This window comes from Chelon labrosus (genome assembly GCF_963514085.1).
Source record: "Chelon labrosus genome assembly, chromosome: 11".
NCBI lineage: Eukaryota > Metazoa > Chordata > Actinopteri > Mugiliformes > Mugilidae > Chelon > Chelon labrosus.
In genome coordinates this window covers 22,812,606-22,826,829 of record NC_140344.1, presented here as the reverse complement: position 1 = coordinate 22,826,829, position 14,224 = coordinate 22,812,606, and the positions used below count along the sequence as shown (strand labels likewise).

Sequence of the window (14,224 nt, the reverse complement as noted above, 5' to 3'; positions counted from 1 at the left end):
GTCAACAGGAGAGTCCACAGAGACCCCTCCCCTCAACCCATAGGACCCAAAGGCCCCCCACTAAAACTGTCACAGCCTGTTTTGAAGGAACAAGGGAGACCTACACCAATATTAGGAAGGTGGTCATAATGTTATGCCTGATCGGTGTATTCTACTGTACGGTGTAGTTTAGCACCGTCCAAAGACACAGATGCAAGATTTCTTTTCAGGCAAAACCCGTTTCTTTGTTCATATACTGGAACAACTTGAGCTGTCGGAAAAAAACGAATGCCCTTCCTTTACTTCCTTCTTCTTCAGAACTCTAGCACGATATCTGCTCAGATGTTCGTTTGGTTTGGGCTTCCTTCACTTCCGTGTTGGCGTTGCTACGGTTACCAACGATGAGTTTGCCGAGTGCCCCAAGTCCCGCCCCCCTTTTTTTTTCTTTCTGTTGCCCCGTCGGCGCTCAGTCAAATTCCTGCACTCACTCTGTCACTCACGGCAGTTGTCGCTTGTAAACGGTGAACCTCCCGTGAAGCGGATACGAATGACACGGAGAAAGAGTTTCTCCGGCATGAATTGTATATATTCACCGGTACGTACTTTACTCTTCCCTCCCCGCTACATCCCTCTAACTAGCTTAAATTGATCTGACAGTTAGCCAGGCGTTTGCAAAAGTCAGTGTGCTAGGCGCTATAATGAGGAAGTATAAAACGTTTATTTACTCAATCCTGCAAAGTTTTCATTCGTCACAGGAAGTTTCATAATATCGAGAAGTGACTTTTATCTTGTGAGGGTACACGTGTTCTCTTGAAACGGGAGTTGTTGTTTGACCCTAACCTGTCGTTTGGCTCAGCTCGGTTTCCATTAAGTTCACATTGTGCTAGCGTTTGTTTATACGCGTTAAGGTGAAGACAATGGATCGCTTAACAGGTGTATCAGGTACCTGACATGTCAGTTTTTAATCTATCCCAAGGCTGCTGGGTGACTTTTTGTTATCATGTGTCGAAATTACTACTTCCTAATAGGAAATGGAGTCAATTTTTTTTATGACGACTTAACCTGAAAGCACCTACTCTGGTTCTAGCTTTTAAAAAACTTATTTTAAGGAAGCAAGGAAGAGGCAGCATGCCTTATAAACCCCCCCACTGTGTTACTGTCTCATTAAACAGACATTTTCTCTTAATCCTGGAACAGTGTTTACATTTTAGTTCATGGAAGTTGAATTTCTACTCAGCTCCTTTGTGGATGCTGCCCACGAGTGTGCAATCCAACTTTATATTTGGCTGCTGCAGGTATAGACATGACTCAGAGATGGCAAATACTACATTATGCCATTCAAAATAATGTGTTGATTGTGCTATTAAAAAAAAAATTGCACTATTGCAGTTTATAGTGGCATAAGCGAGAGTGTGAAAGGACAATAGAAATATCTCTGACTTGAAACCTGTCGTGGTTAAATGATTTAGCAAAACCTAAATTTGTTTCTCTCGAGTGCTAACCACAACGTCAGTGCTTGCTTTAAATGTTTCTGTCGCTCTAACAGCTGTTGCATGTCTAGCCCTAAAAGAGATAAGGTGTATATATGCAAAGCAGTGAGCTCCGCCATGGGAACCTTGGATCTTGGGGAAAAGACAAATAGTGGTAAACCTTTGTATAAGCGATTCAAATTTGACCGAGAATGTTGCTACCTTTACAGTTAAACACACATGTTGAATTGTGTGAAAAAAAAAAAATAGCTTTTATTAGGACAAGAGCACTACATTATTCTTTCCTAACATCATTTGACCGTAGTTCCTCTTCTTATTTCCTTTCTCATGTCTAAGTAAATTGGTTGTTTATTTTTCTCGTGAAGCTTGTCATGCTTGCAGATGTTGCGTAACGTGTAGCCTCAAACTTTTAAGCATGATACATTCAGAAATAGCTAAAGTTTCATAGTGCATACTACTTTTTTGGGAAATATCATAATAGACTAATGAAAAGGGCTTATTGAAAGTGTTTTTAATAGAAATGTGAGTTTTGTATCTGCATTATTTAGGCTTAACAAAGCTTTATATACATGTGAGATACTGAATATATTAAATGTATTCATTAAAAATGCTTCAGAGAGCAATTATTCGTTCACTTCGTGGCCCTTCTTCTGTTAAAAGGGCATATAGCGTGTGTGCATGTCTTTGTGTTTATTATTTTTCGGATCCTGCGTTCTCTTCTGTCCGTCTGCCTGCTTACGTGCACGTCTTTGCGTAGGTCATCACACACACACACGCACACACACACACTTTTTGTTCACGAATTGACTGAACCTTCTCACGGTGCGCAACTGGAAGGCAGTCTTGCAAACCAATGCATGCTGAACTATGGTGTGCACTGAACCCACTGCTAAGAGAGTCATATCAGTCAATAGTTCTAGACAAACAACGCCGCCCTCTTCATACCACAACTTTTTTTATTTTTTCAGTGTCGGATGACATTAGTCTGAGCAGGGACTACCATCCCTGAGGGTAAAGCAGTTGTTTTAAGTGTACAACACACACTATGTAAATCAGACTCAGAATCTCAGAGTGTGTTTGTAAAAAAAAAATACTAATTTCCATAAGCACAATGATCCAGTTGCTGTAAACTCGAAAGTACTTTATTTTAATGGATATATGTTGTTGATTTTCTTTGTATTCTGGTGATAATTCTCTTTCTAATTTGTCATGTTTGAACAACGTGTGTTTTTTTACAATACCATCTAATTTACAAAGCAGGTCATTTGTTTTTGTTTTTTCCTACAGTGTCTACAGCAATATTATCATTGTTATACATTGTATTCACTAGACAAGGGGGCTGTAACTGAAGACTCTCCTTCTATCTCTCATAGGTTTCATCCACTAATTAAAGAGGTGGTTGCTAAGAGATGACAATCGCTGACATTGGCAAAAGCCTCACATGTTCAGCAGCCTGAGGCTCGACATCTCCGGGATCCTTTTCCTCCACGCATCTGTCTGTACCTGGCTCATGTGAAGGACGTAGGAAAAAAACGCTCTTTTAGCAACAGACTCAGACACCATGGCAGCTTCTGCTGCTCCATGTGCCAGCACCGATACTACAAGCAGCAAGGTGGCCCAGACCGCATGGCAAAGGCAAGGAGGCGGCGGCGGCGATGAGGCTTGTGCGCGTGAAAGTGACCGGAGGAAGAGTGAGAATGGGGACGTGGGACAAAACACTTTCCTGGAGAAAACCCATGAGTTCTTCCAGATGTGTGACAATGAGAACAAGGGCTTCATCACCCGACGTGACATGCAGGTGAGTTTACTGAATAAACTTTAAAGTTTAAATGTCTTAAACCTACAGAAGAAAAACAGGAGTAACAGAAAGAAGAGAGAGCAGGTTATATTTTAGGGGTATACTACTCTGGAAAAGCAATAGAAACACATCATTACTTCTTAATTTAACAACACATTATAGATAAAGTGTCTGTGAGGTGGACCCATCTATCACTGCGCAGAAAATTACAACTCTATCCTGAATAATAATGTGACTAAATAAAGTGCAGGGACAGTCTGTACACTCATTAATGCTGCTGAATGGAACACGGATACAGAATGTGCACCTTATTCAAAGCGGCATCAAAAGAGACACAGAGAGGCACGCCGGAGCTTTGTCATGCATCTCCTCCACTCGCATTATTGTGCAGATTCGCTTGCCCCTCGCATATTCATGTACACCGTGGCCAGACCTTTGATGAAGCACTTCTAGGCTCTCGCTTTGAGGAGGATAAATACATCGGGAGTAAGCTTTGATCAGGTGTTTATTATCATAATGGTTTTGAAATTGCATTGGCAGTCAGCTCTGTTTAAATTACCGTTTGTATAAAATGTTACAAAAGTTTTTAATTCTTTCCATATATCTGACAAATATTGTTGTAATAATAACGGCTAAATACAGAAGTGGTTCTATTTATTATCATTTCAGTCACCACATTTTTACTGTATTTTCACAGTTTAAAGTATGTTTCACACCATGACCACTAACAGGTTAGCTTTACAGTTGTACTGTTTGCTGACACAAGGGGTATGTTCTGCCCAGATAACACATTTATAAGACCAGCTGATAGTCATACACAGATGGTATCCTTTCCGTGTCCCTACGTTGGATTGTAAGAGTGGCTTTAGTCAACATTTGCCACAGTGTAAACACTACATTAAACCGAGCTGCTTACAGAGGTGTGGCTGTGTTGGTCCAGCACTTAGGGTCATGGCCAGGGTTATGGGAACGTCTGACTTGTCCTGTTCCTACGAATTAACGTCTCGGTTAAGGAGCAGCTGTCACTCCTCCAAATGCCAAATACTTTGTGTACTTAATATCTTGTGTTAAACGGTGGTTGACAATGTCACTTCAGCTGCCATCTGTTTCCGTGGAGCTGCCCAGTCAATGATTGAAGACTTTCGCCGCCCTGGGAAGATCCCAGGTGTTTGTACGTAATATGAGTATGAAGTACTGCTTTGCTGAAGAGGGTGCACATTTTGTTCTCTGATTCTCTCATTAAAATAAAAAGCTAATTTTGACAGGTTTGAAAGTTTGAGAAAGGAGCACAAACTGTGCCATAGCTCCAGTCGCAAATAGCAGTTGTTATAGCTACAGTAGTGTTAATGTCCTTGAAAATTTGTTCTCGCTACCAGCAGCTGTGTTTTGTGTCTTGTTAAACAGAGGCTGAACGGTGAGCTTCCTCTTAGCGCGGACGAGTTGGAGAACGTATTCGACACCCTTGACTCTGATGGCAACGGATACCTTACCCTCAGCGAGTTCTCCTCGGGCTTTAGTGCGTTTTGTCAATTTGCGCTTTAAACATTTCTTCTAGTATCATCAGCGTTTATAATGTTTCGTTTGACTGTTTTCTAGGTGAGTTTATGTTTGGCCAGGAGATATCCACAGAGGAAGGTATGGTGGAGAAAACCCCCAGTAGGAGCCCACCAGAGGTCTTGTACCAGACCCAGTGGGAGGAGAAAATGGCAAGAGGAGATGAGGATGATGAGGAAAAACACTTTAGTATGCTTATGGACAGCCTTGGAGCCAAGAGTGTCTTTGAAGAGTGAGTACTGTATGTTTGTAATACAGTTTGAGCTGTCGTATCACTTCATATCTTTGCACACTTTGTCTGAGTCTCCTTTAAGTCTATACTTTAGGTATTTTAGCCTGAGAGTATAATCAGCAACAAGAGTTGGAAGTTTCCACTTGCAAAAACTTTTATAGAAGCTTTACTTTTAGAAAACACAGTCCTTCACAAAGTGACCTGAAGCATAAATATCAACTTCCTCTGAATTGCTCTTTTCTACATTATTAACTTGTCATTATTAACTTAGTTGAAATCTCTCTGTTTTGTGAGTCTGAAATACATTAAATGCATGACTAGACTCACCTTTAACGAGAAAATGCGGCTCAATAAAACAGCAGCTGAAGTAAATGCCAGATTTACACATCCTCTTGGCTTCCATTTACCTGGCTGGAGCAGGAGACATTTGATGACATTTTAGATCAGATTTATTTGTGCAGCACTAACTGATATTGATGTTCGCCAGACCTTAACGTGAAGTATTTCAGGGATTTTCTTAACCTTGTATCTCAGAGGCGGTGGTTTTACTGCAATAATGAATTCTGTCCTTGTACCTGAGCTGCTGCCTACATTGCAAAGCTAGAATTTACATTCATGTCCTCACCACATCTTCAGTTTTTCCTCATCACAAAGACTGCTAATATGAAGCTGCACTTGTTGTTTCCATCCTTAATTCTATCCCATCAGCCCTGCCGAAGTGCGTTGTCTGTGGGCCCAGCTGCGCCGGGATGAACCACACCTTTTATCCAATTTTGAGGACTTCCTGGCCCGAGTGACATCCCAGATCATTGAGGCAAATCAAGAGAAGAGGGAGATGGAGAGTGCTCTCAAAAAGTCAGTGAGCCTCTTTATATATTTCATTACTAGTCATTGTAAACGGTTCTAGCTTAATTACATTTGGAGTCTCTCTGTGCTGTGAGGTGTATCCTTAATGAGTGAATATGTTTTTTAAGGAAGCTTTTTCTGTAGTCAGGGGTATGTCATTTACAAATAGAGAATATTATCACATCAGAATCTTATCCACGCAGAAAAGCAGCAACACATGATGATGAGATCCAGCGGCTCTACGTGGAAATGGAGCAGCAAATAAAAAATGAAAAGGACAGGATTGTGCTGCAGGTACAAAACAATTACGTGTGTTTTCACTGACAGCAAACATTTCTCTTTACTCTTTACTTTCATTATTACTTTTCATCCGTGTACTTTGTCTCGTTGTCTCTTTTCTCGCTACTCAAGGACTACGAGCGGTTTCTGTGTCGCAGTCAAGACCTGGAGCAGCAGCTGTCGAGTAAGGAGAGGGAGCTGGACCAACTCTTCCAGAAACAGAGAAGGGTGAGTGGTCGTCAGCAAGATGATTTTCTCTGCAATGCAGTCGTGAGCCACGTAAAACCATACGACAAATAACACACTGATATATCTCCGGGCCAAATGCCTCGGCACCAGTTTGTGCACCGGTTAACATAAATTCTTCAGTATCAGCGGATGATATTCATCATACTTAAAGGAAGGAAGTGACAACAGGTTTTGTCCAACAGACTCCTGGGACATTTTGTTTGTATAATCAGAAAGGTGTTGATTAAAAAAGCATACTAATTATCACAGTAGAGCTATTTACAAAGGAATATTTTTTATGGCAGCATTAACCATCTTTAACACTCAGTTTTGTTCAGTTGCTTTTTTGACAAGCATCTCAAGTAAACCTCTTCACCAGCAGCGATAGAAGTGTGTATTTTTAAATCCAATAGACGGGTAACAATAGGTTACGTTACAACTCTATTTACATGCTTGTGCTTTTAAGAGTAATTGACGAACTGGAATTTACTAGTGTCGTGCCAACAAGGACTTTTATTTTTGTCACCCTCCTTAGCACCGCAGATTAACATATCAACAGGTCACCGCTGATAAGTGTTTACTGATAGGTTTCCTGTTTGTGAAGAACTGTCACTCGGTCTAATTGCTAGCACAGCTTACAAAGCATACGGTATGGTAATGCTTATTGTTGTGCTGTAGCTTGTTGTCATACACAGTCAGATGTCTCGTATGTGAGACATCATATGACGGGGGCTTAAAATGTTCATTTAACAGCCATGCATTTTTAAGCTGAGGGGATGACGGCAATGACTGTGTATATTCTATGTATGTCTGTACTTGCACGTTAAGCTGCTCACTTGTGCCTTAAATTCCCCCCCGGGGACAAATAAAGTTTTCTGAATCTGAATCTGAATTCTCCCACAATTGAGGACTTGAAATTCAACTGTTTATGCTGAAATGTTTTTTTTGTTTTGTTTTTTTAATAAGAGACAGTCTCCAGTATTATTTATCTATTTTATCTGAGGTGTCTTCCTGTTCCTGGTTTCTTTCATGATCACCCATCCATCTCCAGCTGGAATCTCAGTGCCAGGAACTTCACAGTGAACAACACGAAACCAAAGTGGAGAACGTGAAGTTGAAGCAGACAAATGATGAGTTGGCGCGGGAGCTGGAGCACACCAGCCAAGAGCTTATCCTGGCACAGGAGCAGCTGAGTTTACTGCAAGAGCAGTCCACACGACTTCATGAGGAGAAGGAAATGTGAGTGATACCCCAGACACTAAGGAATAGATACACAGTTTATATCGTCAGTGTGCAAATTCAGAAAGACCTCAAAATGTTACTTAGCCTGAAATGACTATACGTCGAGTGACATTTACAAATTTACAGTATGCTGAGTCATACTTCCTATAGTTAGTCTGTTTGCTTTGACTCACAAGCATTTTCCTGTATCTTGAGCTCTTCAAGATGATTCTCAAGACATTTATTTTATATATTGTACGGCCATGTTGTGTTGGAAAGACTCATCATATGTTCAAAGGTTATGATATCTATGATATGCATCTTAAAAAAAAAAGTCAATGTCTTTTGTCCTTATTTGCGAGGTTATCTGAGTGAGGTTACATAGAGTGTAAATAATAATGAATGCATTGTTGGTTAACACAGGGAAATATACAGGCTGACTGAAGGACTGCAGAGGGAGCGAGCAAGCCTCCTCAAACAGCTGGACCTGTTGAGGTATGGATAAAAACTGAGGACTGAACGTGTCTGTAACACTTGTTCCACTCGCTCAGACAAGACGTGACTTGAAAAGACAGAAAATTAAAGCAAGTGGAGAATGTGGCTGCCATGAAACTTAGGGTGTCTGCTGATGTCTGTCAAGCAACCCCTGGCAAATGTTTTTTCACAGAATATTAAAAATTTGAATTTAGTGAGACTGTGTGGGTCCGTTCAATTAGTCGTGAACCCTTAAACCTTGTGCACTGTGTATTAGAATGACTGTATATCTCCCACAGAGTTCCTTTCTGTGGTGATGAAAACCCACTAGATTCAAAGCTGAGACTTTGTAACTATAGTGTCAATTTCAAACTGAAAGTGCTTAAATACAGATCTTAAAGACCTAAGAAAATGTACATTTATGACTGCACAGACTTGTATGTGCGAGACTGTATCTGAAGAATATTGGGATGATTCAGAACCATCATGGCTATTACATTACATACATACAGCATATCAAACAAGATAGGCACTAATAAGGCACTAACTTACACAAATAAATTGAGGTAATAGTTCAGTAACATTATGAGGTTCTCACTCTGTCTTCTGAATCTCTTTTTTCTTTTGTAGAGAAATGAACAAACATTTACGGGACGAAAGGGACATATGCTATGAGGTGTGTTTTATGTGAATTCAAATTTAGCCTCTCTGCATGATACATCTTTGTGCTCTTTTAAAAGATCCCAGATTAAGGTAAAAGCTTGACTGATCCTAGAATCGTTTCTTTGCATTTTTGACTCTGCAGAAACCAAAGAATCCCAAGACGTCAAGCTTGAAGCAGAGGCCTGTGGGGGCTGTTGTAAAACACACAGATGAAAATGTCTTCAAAAGGTGATTTATCCACGACCTATACACTAAATGTACATTTTAAGGAGTTCGTTTTCATCACCATTGCTTAGTTATTGTGCTGTGTATCCGCAGTGAGGATGAGGAGGAGCTGACCCCCAGCTCTGTGACACACAGACAAGCAAATGGCTCATACCAGCCTTCTCGCCTAGCGAACGCGCGAGGGCACTTCCAGAGGATCATCTCCATCGAGGAGGACCACCTACCCCACTTGCTTAGCGACTATCAAACCCCAACTCCTCTTGAAGAATGTAACGAAGGAGAGGAAGTCTCGGACAGTGAAGAAAATATAGAGTTGGTGATGAGCGACATTTACCCACGTGCGTCATCAGCCCACCAGCAACAATCAAATGGAAGTATCGAGAAAAGGGAAACCCCAGCATCTCCAAGGGGTCAACCTGTTGGCAAGGAGACCAGCATAAATGTAAGCCTGCAGACACTGAGTGAAATACTGTTTGCCAGCCACTCGACTGATGTGACTTTCCATAACGTTTGATCCCTGCTCCTTTAATCCTCTTCATTCAGGAGGAAGGAGGTGGTCCTGTAGCACCTGACCGCCTCTTCAAGATTGTCCTGGTGGGGAACTCCAGTGTTGGAAAGACCTCCCTCCTTCGGAGATTTTGTGATGAGTCCTTCCACCCTGGCACGTCTGCTACTGTGGGTATGTGGTGCAAACATAAACATACCCCACCTCCACCACACCCCACCCCACCCACCCCTTGTCAGTTCCTGTGAGCAAAGACAGCAAAGCACTCAGCCCTGTGGTTGACCAGGTTTGGTATGTGTTTGTCGACACAGCTCTAAAATGCAACAGTTGGTTATGACACCAGATATACATTTGGTTTTTCCTCAGAGTACAGTAGTGTCAGCAGTACAAGCAAAGACTGAAATAGTGCGTAAGGAGGAACTGTACAGACTGTACGTTATGATCCTCTCACTGCCATTATCCTACTGTGCTGTGTCGAGTTCACAATATATTCCATGGTGTCTTATCTTCTGTGCATAAGACATTTGTGTACAAAATCCTTGGAAATTATTATACTGTTGAATTACCACCATTATTATGCCGTTTCAACATACATTAGAATGCATTAATTTGCACTAGTATACCTAATGAACTCTAATGTTCATCCTAATGAAGTGAGTGTATTTCTACAGTAATGTTTGCTGTGTATTGTTTCCTAATAACTAAATATAATTTCTACACACAGCATGTTCTGACTTGTCTCACAAAGTTCTTGTCTGTATGTGCAGGTGTAGACTACAGTGTAAAGACAATAGCTGTGGACAACAGCCAGGTGGCACTGCAGATGTGGGATACAGCAGGACAGGAGAGGTGAGAGGTTTACAGTTGGCTTTAAAGTATAGACAAGGAAAGGGAATAGACAAAAAAAAATTGACTTGAAGCACGGGAAATTCTTTGAGACATTTGAATAATGAAAGAACACTTTGTTTTTCTTCCTTCTGCAGGTACCGAAGCATCACCAAGCAGTTCTTTCGCAAGGCTGATGGTGTGGTTGTGATGTATGACATCACCGATGAGCAGACTTTCACAGCTGTCAGACAGTGGCTGACAAGTGTAAAGGTAAGACCGTAACAGTTTCTGCTGAACACGTTCTCACTGGAACACCACAAGCACATGGTTTTTGCTTACTCAACATTATCCCTAGTTGTTGCTCTACTCTAGTTACCTCCTCCAGACTGTAAATCAATTTTCTAAGGTACAAGACAAATATTTTTTTGTTCTCCTCCTTGACAGGAAGGTGCAGGTGAGGACATACCCATCATGCTCTTGGGAAACAAAACTGACAAGGAGATTCAAAGACAAGTTCAGAAAGGAGTGGGCGAAAGACTAGCCAAGGTCCGTTTTTTTTTTCCTACTAAACTGAAGGTTATGAATCTATCAGTCATTCAGACCAGAAATAAAAGAGTGCTATGTGGAAGCTGCTCCAGAATGACTCTGTGACTGTTTTTATCATCTTTATTTAATTTACTATTTATCATTAGATTATTTTTTTTTATCCCTCTGGTCTCTGGTGTATGTTGTAGTTTCCATGGTGACTGGAAAGGTCTGTGTCAGATAATGTTATTACATGAGGCATGTTTACTGTTTCTGCTTTTGCAATAGCAAGTATAGGATTCTTTAGTCAAATGTATGAAAAATATTGAAGAAAATCGTTATCTTGTTTCCCTCAAAATTAATTTTATTTTCATCCTCCTTTTACAGGACTGCCAGATGACCTTCTATGAATGCAGTGCGTGCTCAGGACACAATGTGGTGGAGTCCATGGTTCATTTAGCCAGGTGAGAAACAGTAATTTAAAGCCTTTAGTAATTCAGAGCCTTCAATTACTTGCCTTTTGAAGCACAAAAGAGGTTTTCTTATCTGATTCCAAAGATCACATCAGAGAGAATTCAGTCCCAACTGAAAATATTTAATCTTGTTTATATTTTCATTGTTGACCCCTGTATGTGCAATATCAGTGACTGTTTTTACTTCGAGTAGAGGTATGTATTAAAACGTGCTGCAGATACACCTTTTTGTTAATCTTAAACAAATTTTGATTGACTCCTACGCTCAGAAATAGACTTCTTTGACAGCATGTGCAAGTTAGGATGCAGTAGCAGTAACAGGTGCTGAGCACATGTACGTTTTCAGACCAGTTTACGTATGCAGTAACACGGGGCACACGACAAACATTATTGTGTTAGAAAGAGTTTATTTGTTTATGCCACGTTATGTTTTCTAGAATTCTGAAAGAGCAAGAAGACCGAGAGAAGGAGATGACGGTCCGACTGGTCAGCGGCCCATCAGAGAAGAAGAAATCCTGCTGCTAACAGATAAACACTTAACACGTACACAGTAGCACTACCCTCTAGTAAGATACTCAATGTGATAGCGTGACCACATGTGCCTGTGAAGACACATTATTCTGTCTGTCAGCACAACTGTTTTTCACCCAGTGTTAAAGCACTCAGGGCAAAAACCCAGCACCAAAATGATAATAATATTGTCAAATGTAAGCTGTTGTTGCTCTATTGTGAACATTTTGGAAAATTGCTATTTCACAGATACAATGCTGAAAAGGGCGTAGAATTTCTGCTTGAAAGTTAGGTATTAAAAAAGAACAAATGTATAAAGTTAAACCAAATCTCTTTTGAGTCAAACTAAAACTTTTTTTTAGATATTTTTTAAACATCAAACTATTCCTCAAGCAGCTATTTATTAAGCTTCCCAAGGCCCTTTACGTTTTTACCATGTGTATTAATATAAACACTGTTCAAGTTGTCGATCCTGTAGACACAATAGCTCGAGTAACTATAAAGTTTAAGGCATTATCAAACACTCTTGCAGTAAACACTACCTTAGTAAAGTGTTTGATGTTTAGTTCCCATGAATATGTTGATTTAAGTTTGTGGTTAGATTACTTATGGTATCATGTGACATTTCAGGATATTGTCATTTCTTTATGTGGTGGCCAAAGTAAACTGTCATTCAGCACAGTACAGTAGTATATTGTGTAGTATGTTTTTCGGGGTTGGAATAATTGATAGTGTTTTATATTACAAGTGTTTACGTTCTCTGTCCACCTTTTGTACATACATAGTTGTGTACCGTTTTTGCTAATTGAGCATTTTGCTGGGAGGATGGCTCAGTTTTGTGGTATTTATTTTTAACAACAGGAAGTCTAGACAGGCCAGCAGGAAGACAACCCAAAAGCACAGACTATATATTACATATCACTTTAGAAACATGGTGCCAAGTATTTTATGAAAATGATGTCGGTGTAAATTGTTGAATTATATAATTTCTTACAAGATGGTTAAAATGTGAGTTTTGGTAAAATGTAATTTTTTTTATTGTCACTAACAGTGCACCACTACTGCCAGCATCTCACACATCACTTAAATGTTTGTAAATAAATGTAAATAGAAATAAATGATTATATGTCATGTGAAAGGCACCTTAGCGCGATGCTTTTCTTCCTGGTATAATGAAATTCAAATTAGTTGTGCAGCATCACCCAGTGGATCAATTTAAACATTGCACTTTATTCAGTTTCAAAGTGACATGACAATATGTGAATCAACATAATTTTTTAAATAATAATAAAAACAAAAAGAAGCAATATATGTGTAATTAACATGCCAATTTATTAGAATCACAATGTATTATACAATATATAGAAATCTATATTTGTGTTGGTATTTTGAGCAGCCAGATGGTTATCTTTTTCCTTCAGAATCGATGCCAGTATTGTTCTAAATAAATAAGATTACCTATTGTGTGTAATTGATTGTAAGCATTAATCACTTGTACTATAGTATTGCTTATTTGTACCAGCCGGGACCCTATAAAACACCCAGGAATAAATAAATTAAGTTTGCTCCCTGAAGGCATTTAGATGTTGTTACTTGTTAATTGTATTAGTTGCATGCATTATAAAGGTATTTTTCAGTGCTTCCAGTTATTGAAATTTCGATTATAATTAGGTCATTAGAGTGTCTGCAGGGTGTTGAAGACGTAGGAACGGAGGCTGGATCGTGGCTGCCTCTCGACACTATAGAAAACACAATGTAGTAAAGATTATCAAATACTTTAGATGTATGTCTCAAGTGTTGAAGAACACTAATGCAAATTGTTTTTATTTTTAATATGTCAAACCTTCTCAAGTGATTTAGATCAAGATCCATGCCTTGACTGAAGGAAACCCTTCAGTTGGTATCTTGGCAAAGGTCTTATGGAGAGCAGACTCAGTGTGCTGCAGTGTCGATCAACAACTTGCAATGCAGCTAGAGACTGAGATGTGGTAACTCATGCATTACTGTACGTCATATGCTAGTACCCTGTAAATATGCTACAAGGAACAGGATTCCCATCATTGGTTGAAGCTAAGATTTTAGAACTTAACTACAGGAGGTAATCATTTATTACACTGATTCTCAATAGGAACGTCTATCTAGATGTTATGCCTGATCAGTGTATGTGGGGTTTGATTGCCTGACATGTATTATGTCCAGATGTAGACTAAAGAAAGGCTTGTGTTTGGACATCGGATGAAAAACTCACTTTTTGAGCGTTTTCTACATTTAGTAGAGTGTGTGGCATGTCTGCCAGCTCAGAAAAGCTGATAGAAAGGCAAGCAGTCAGTTTGTTAGGAGCTGTCTGAGTGTAAAAATGTCATTCAACGAGCTGTTTCAAATTTGATAAACTAG

At 39.8% G+C, this 14,224-nt stretch overlaps 1 protein-coding gene across 1 annotated transcript; it reads left to right on the top strand.

Moving 5' to 3' along the window:
* Nucleotides 1-387: 387 nt before the first annotated feature.
* Nucleotides 388-13,590, top strand: cracr2aa (calcium release activated channel regulator 2Aa). The gene is made up of 18 exons (XM_084555701.1): nucleotides 388-574; nucleotides 2,843-3,267; nucleotides 4,672-4,783; nucleotides 4,864-5,053; nucleotides 5,762-5,908; nucleotides 6,103-6,193; nucleotides 6,311-6,406; nucleotides 7,458-7,645; nucleotides 8,051-8,122; nucleotides 8,732-8,777; nucleotides 8,907-8,992; nucleotides 9,083-9,431; nucleotides 9,533-9,668; nucleotides 10,262-10,343; nucleotides 10,478-10,592; nucleotides 10,767-10,868; nucleotides 11,235-11,311; nucleotides 11,758-13,590. Exons 2-18 carry the CDS (start codon nucleotides 3,031-3,033, stop codon nucleotides 11,843-11,845), a joined length of 2,214 nt encoding a protein of 737 aa, XP_084411827.1. The 5' UTR covers nucleotides 388-574; nucleotides 2,843-3,030; the 3' UTR covers nucleotides 11,846-13,590.
* The last annotated feature ends 634 nt before the right edge of the window (nucleotides 13,591-14,224 follow it).

What these genes read in the sequence shown, in the direction of transcription:
- cracr2aa (XM_084555701.1), top strand. Translation starts at nt 3,031, where the DNA reads ATGGCAGCTTCTGCTGCTCCATGTGCCAGCACCGATACTACAAGCAGC. An exon ending in CGAGTTCTCCTCGGGCTTTA is followed by an intron (nt 4,784 to 4,863) that starts GTGCGTTTTGTC and finishes ACTGTTTTCTAG; the next exon opens with GTGAGTTTATGTTTGGCCAG. An exon ending in TCTTCCAGAAACAGAGAAGG is followed by an intron (nt 6,407 to 7,457) that starts GTGAGTGGTCGT and finishes ATCCATCTCCAG; the next exon opens with CTGGAATCTCAGTGCCAGGA.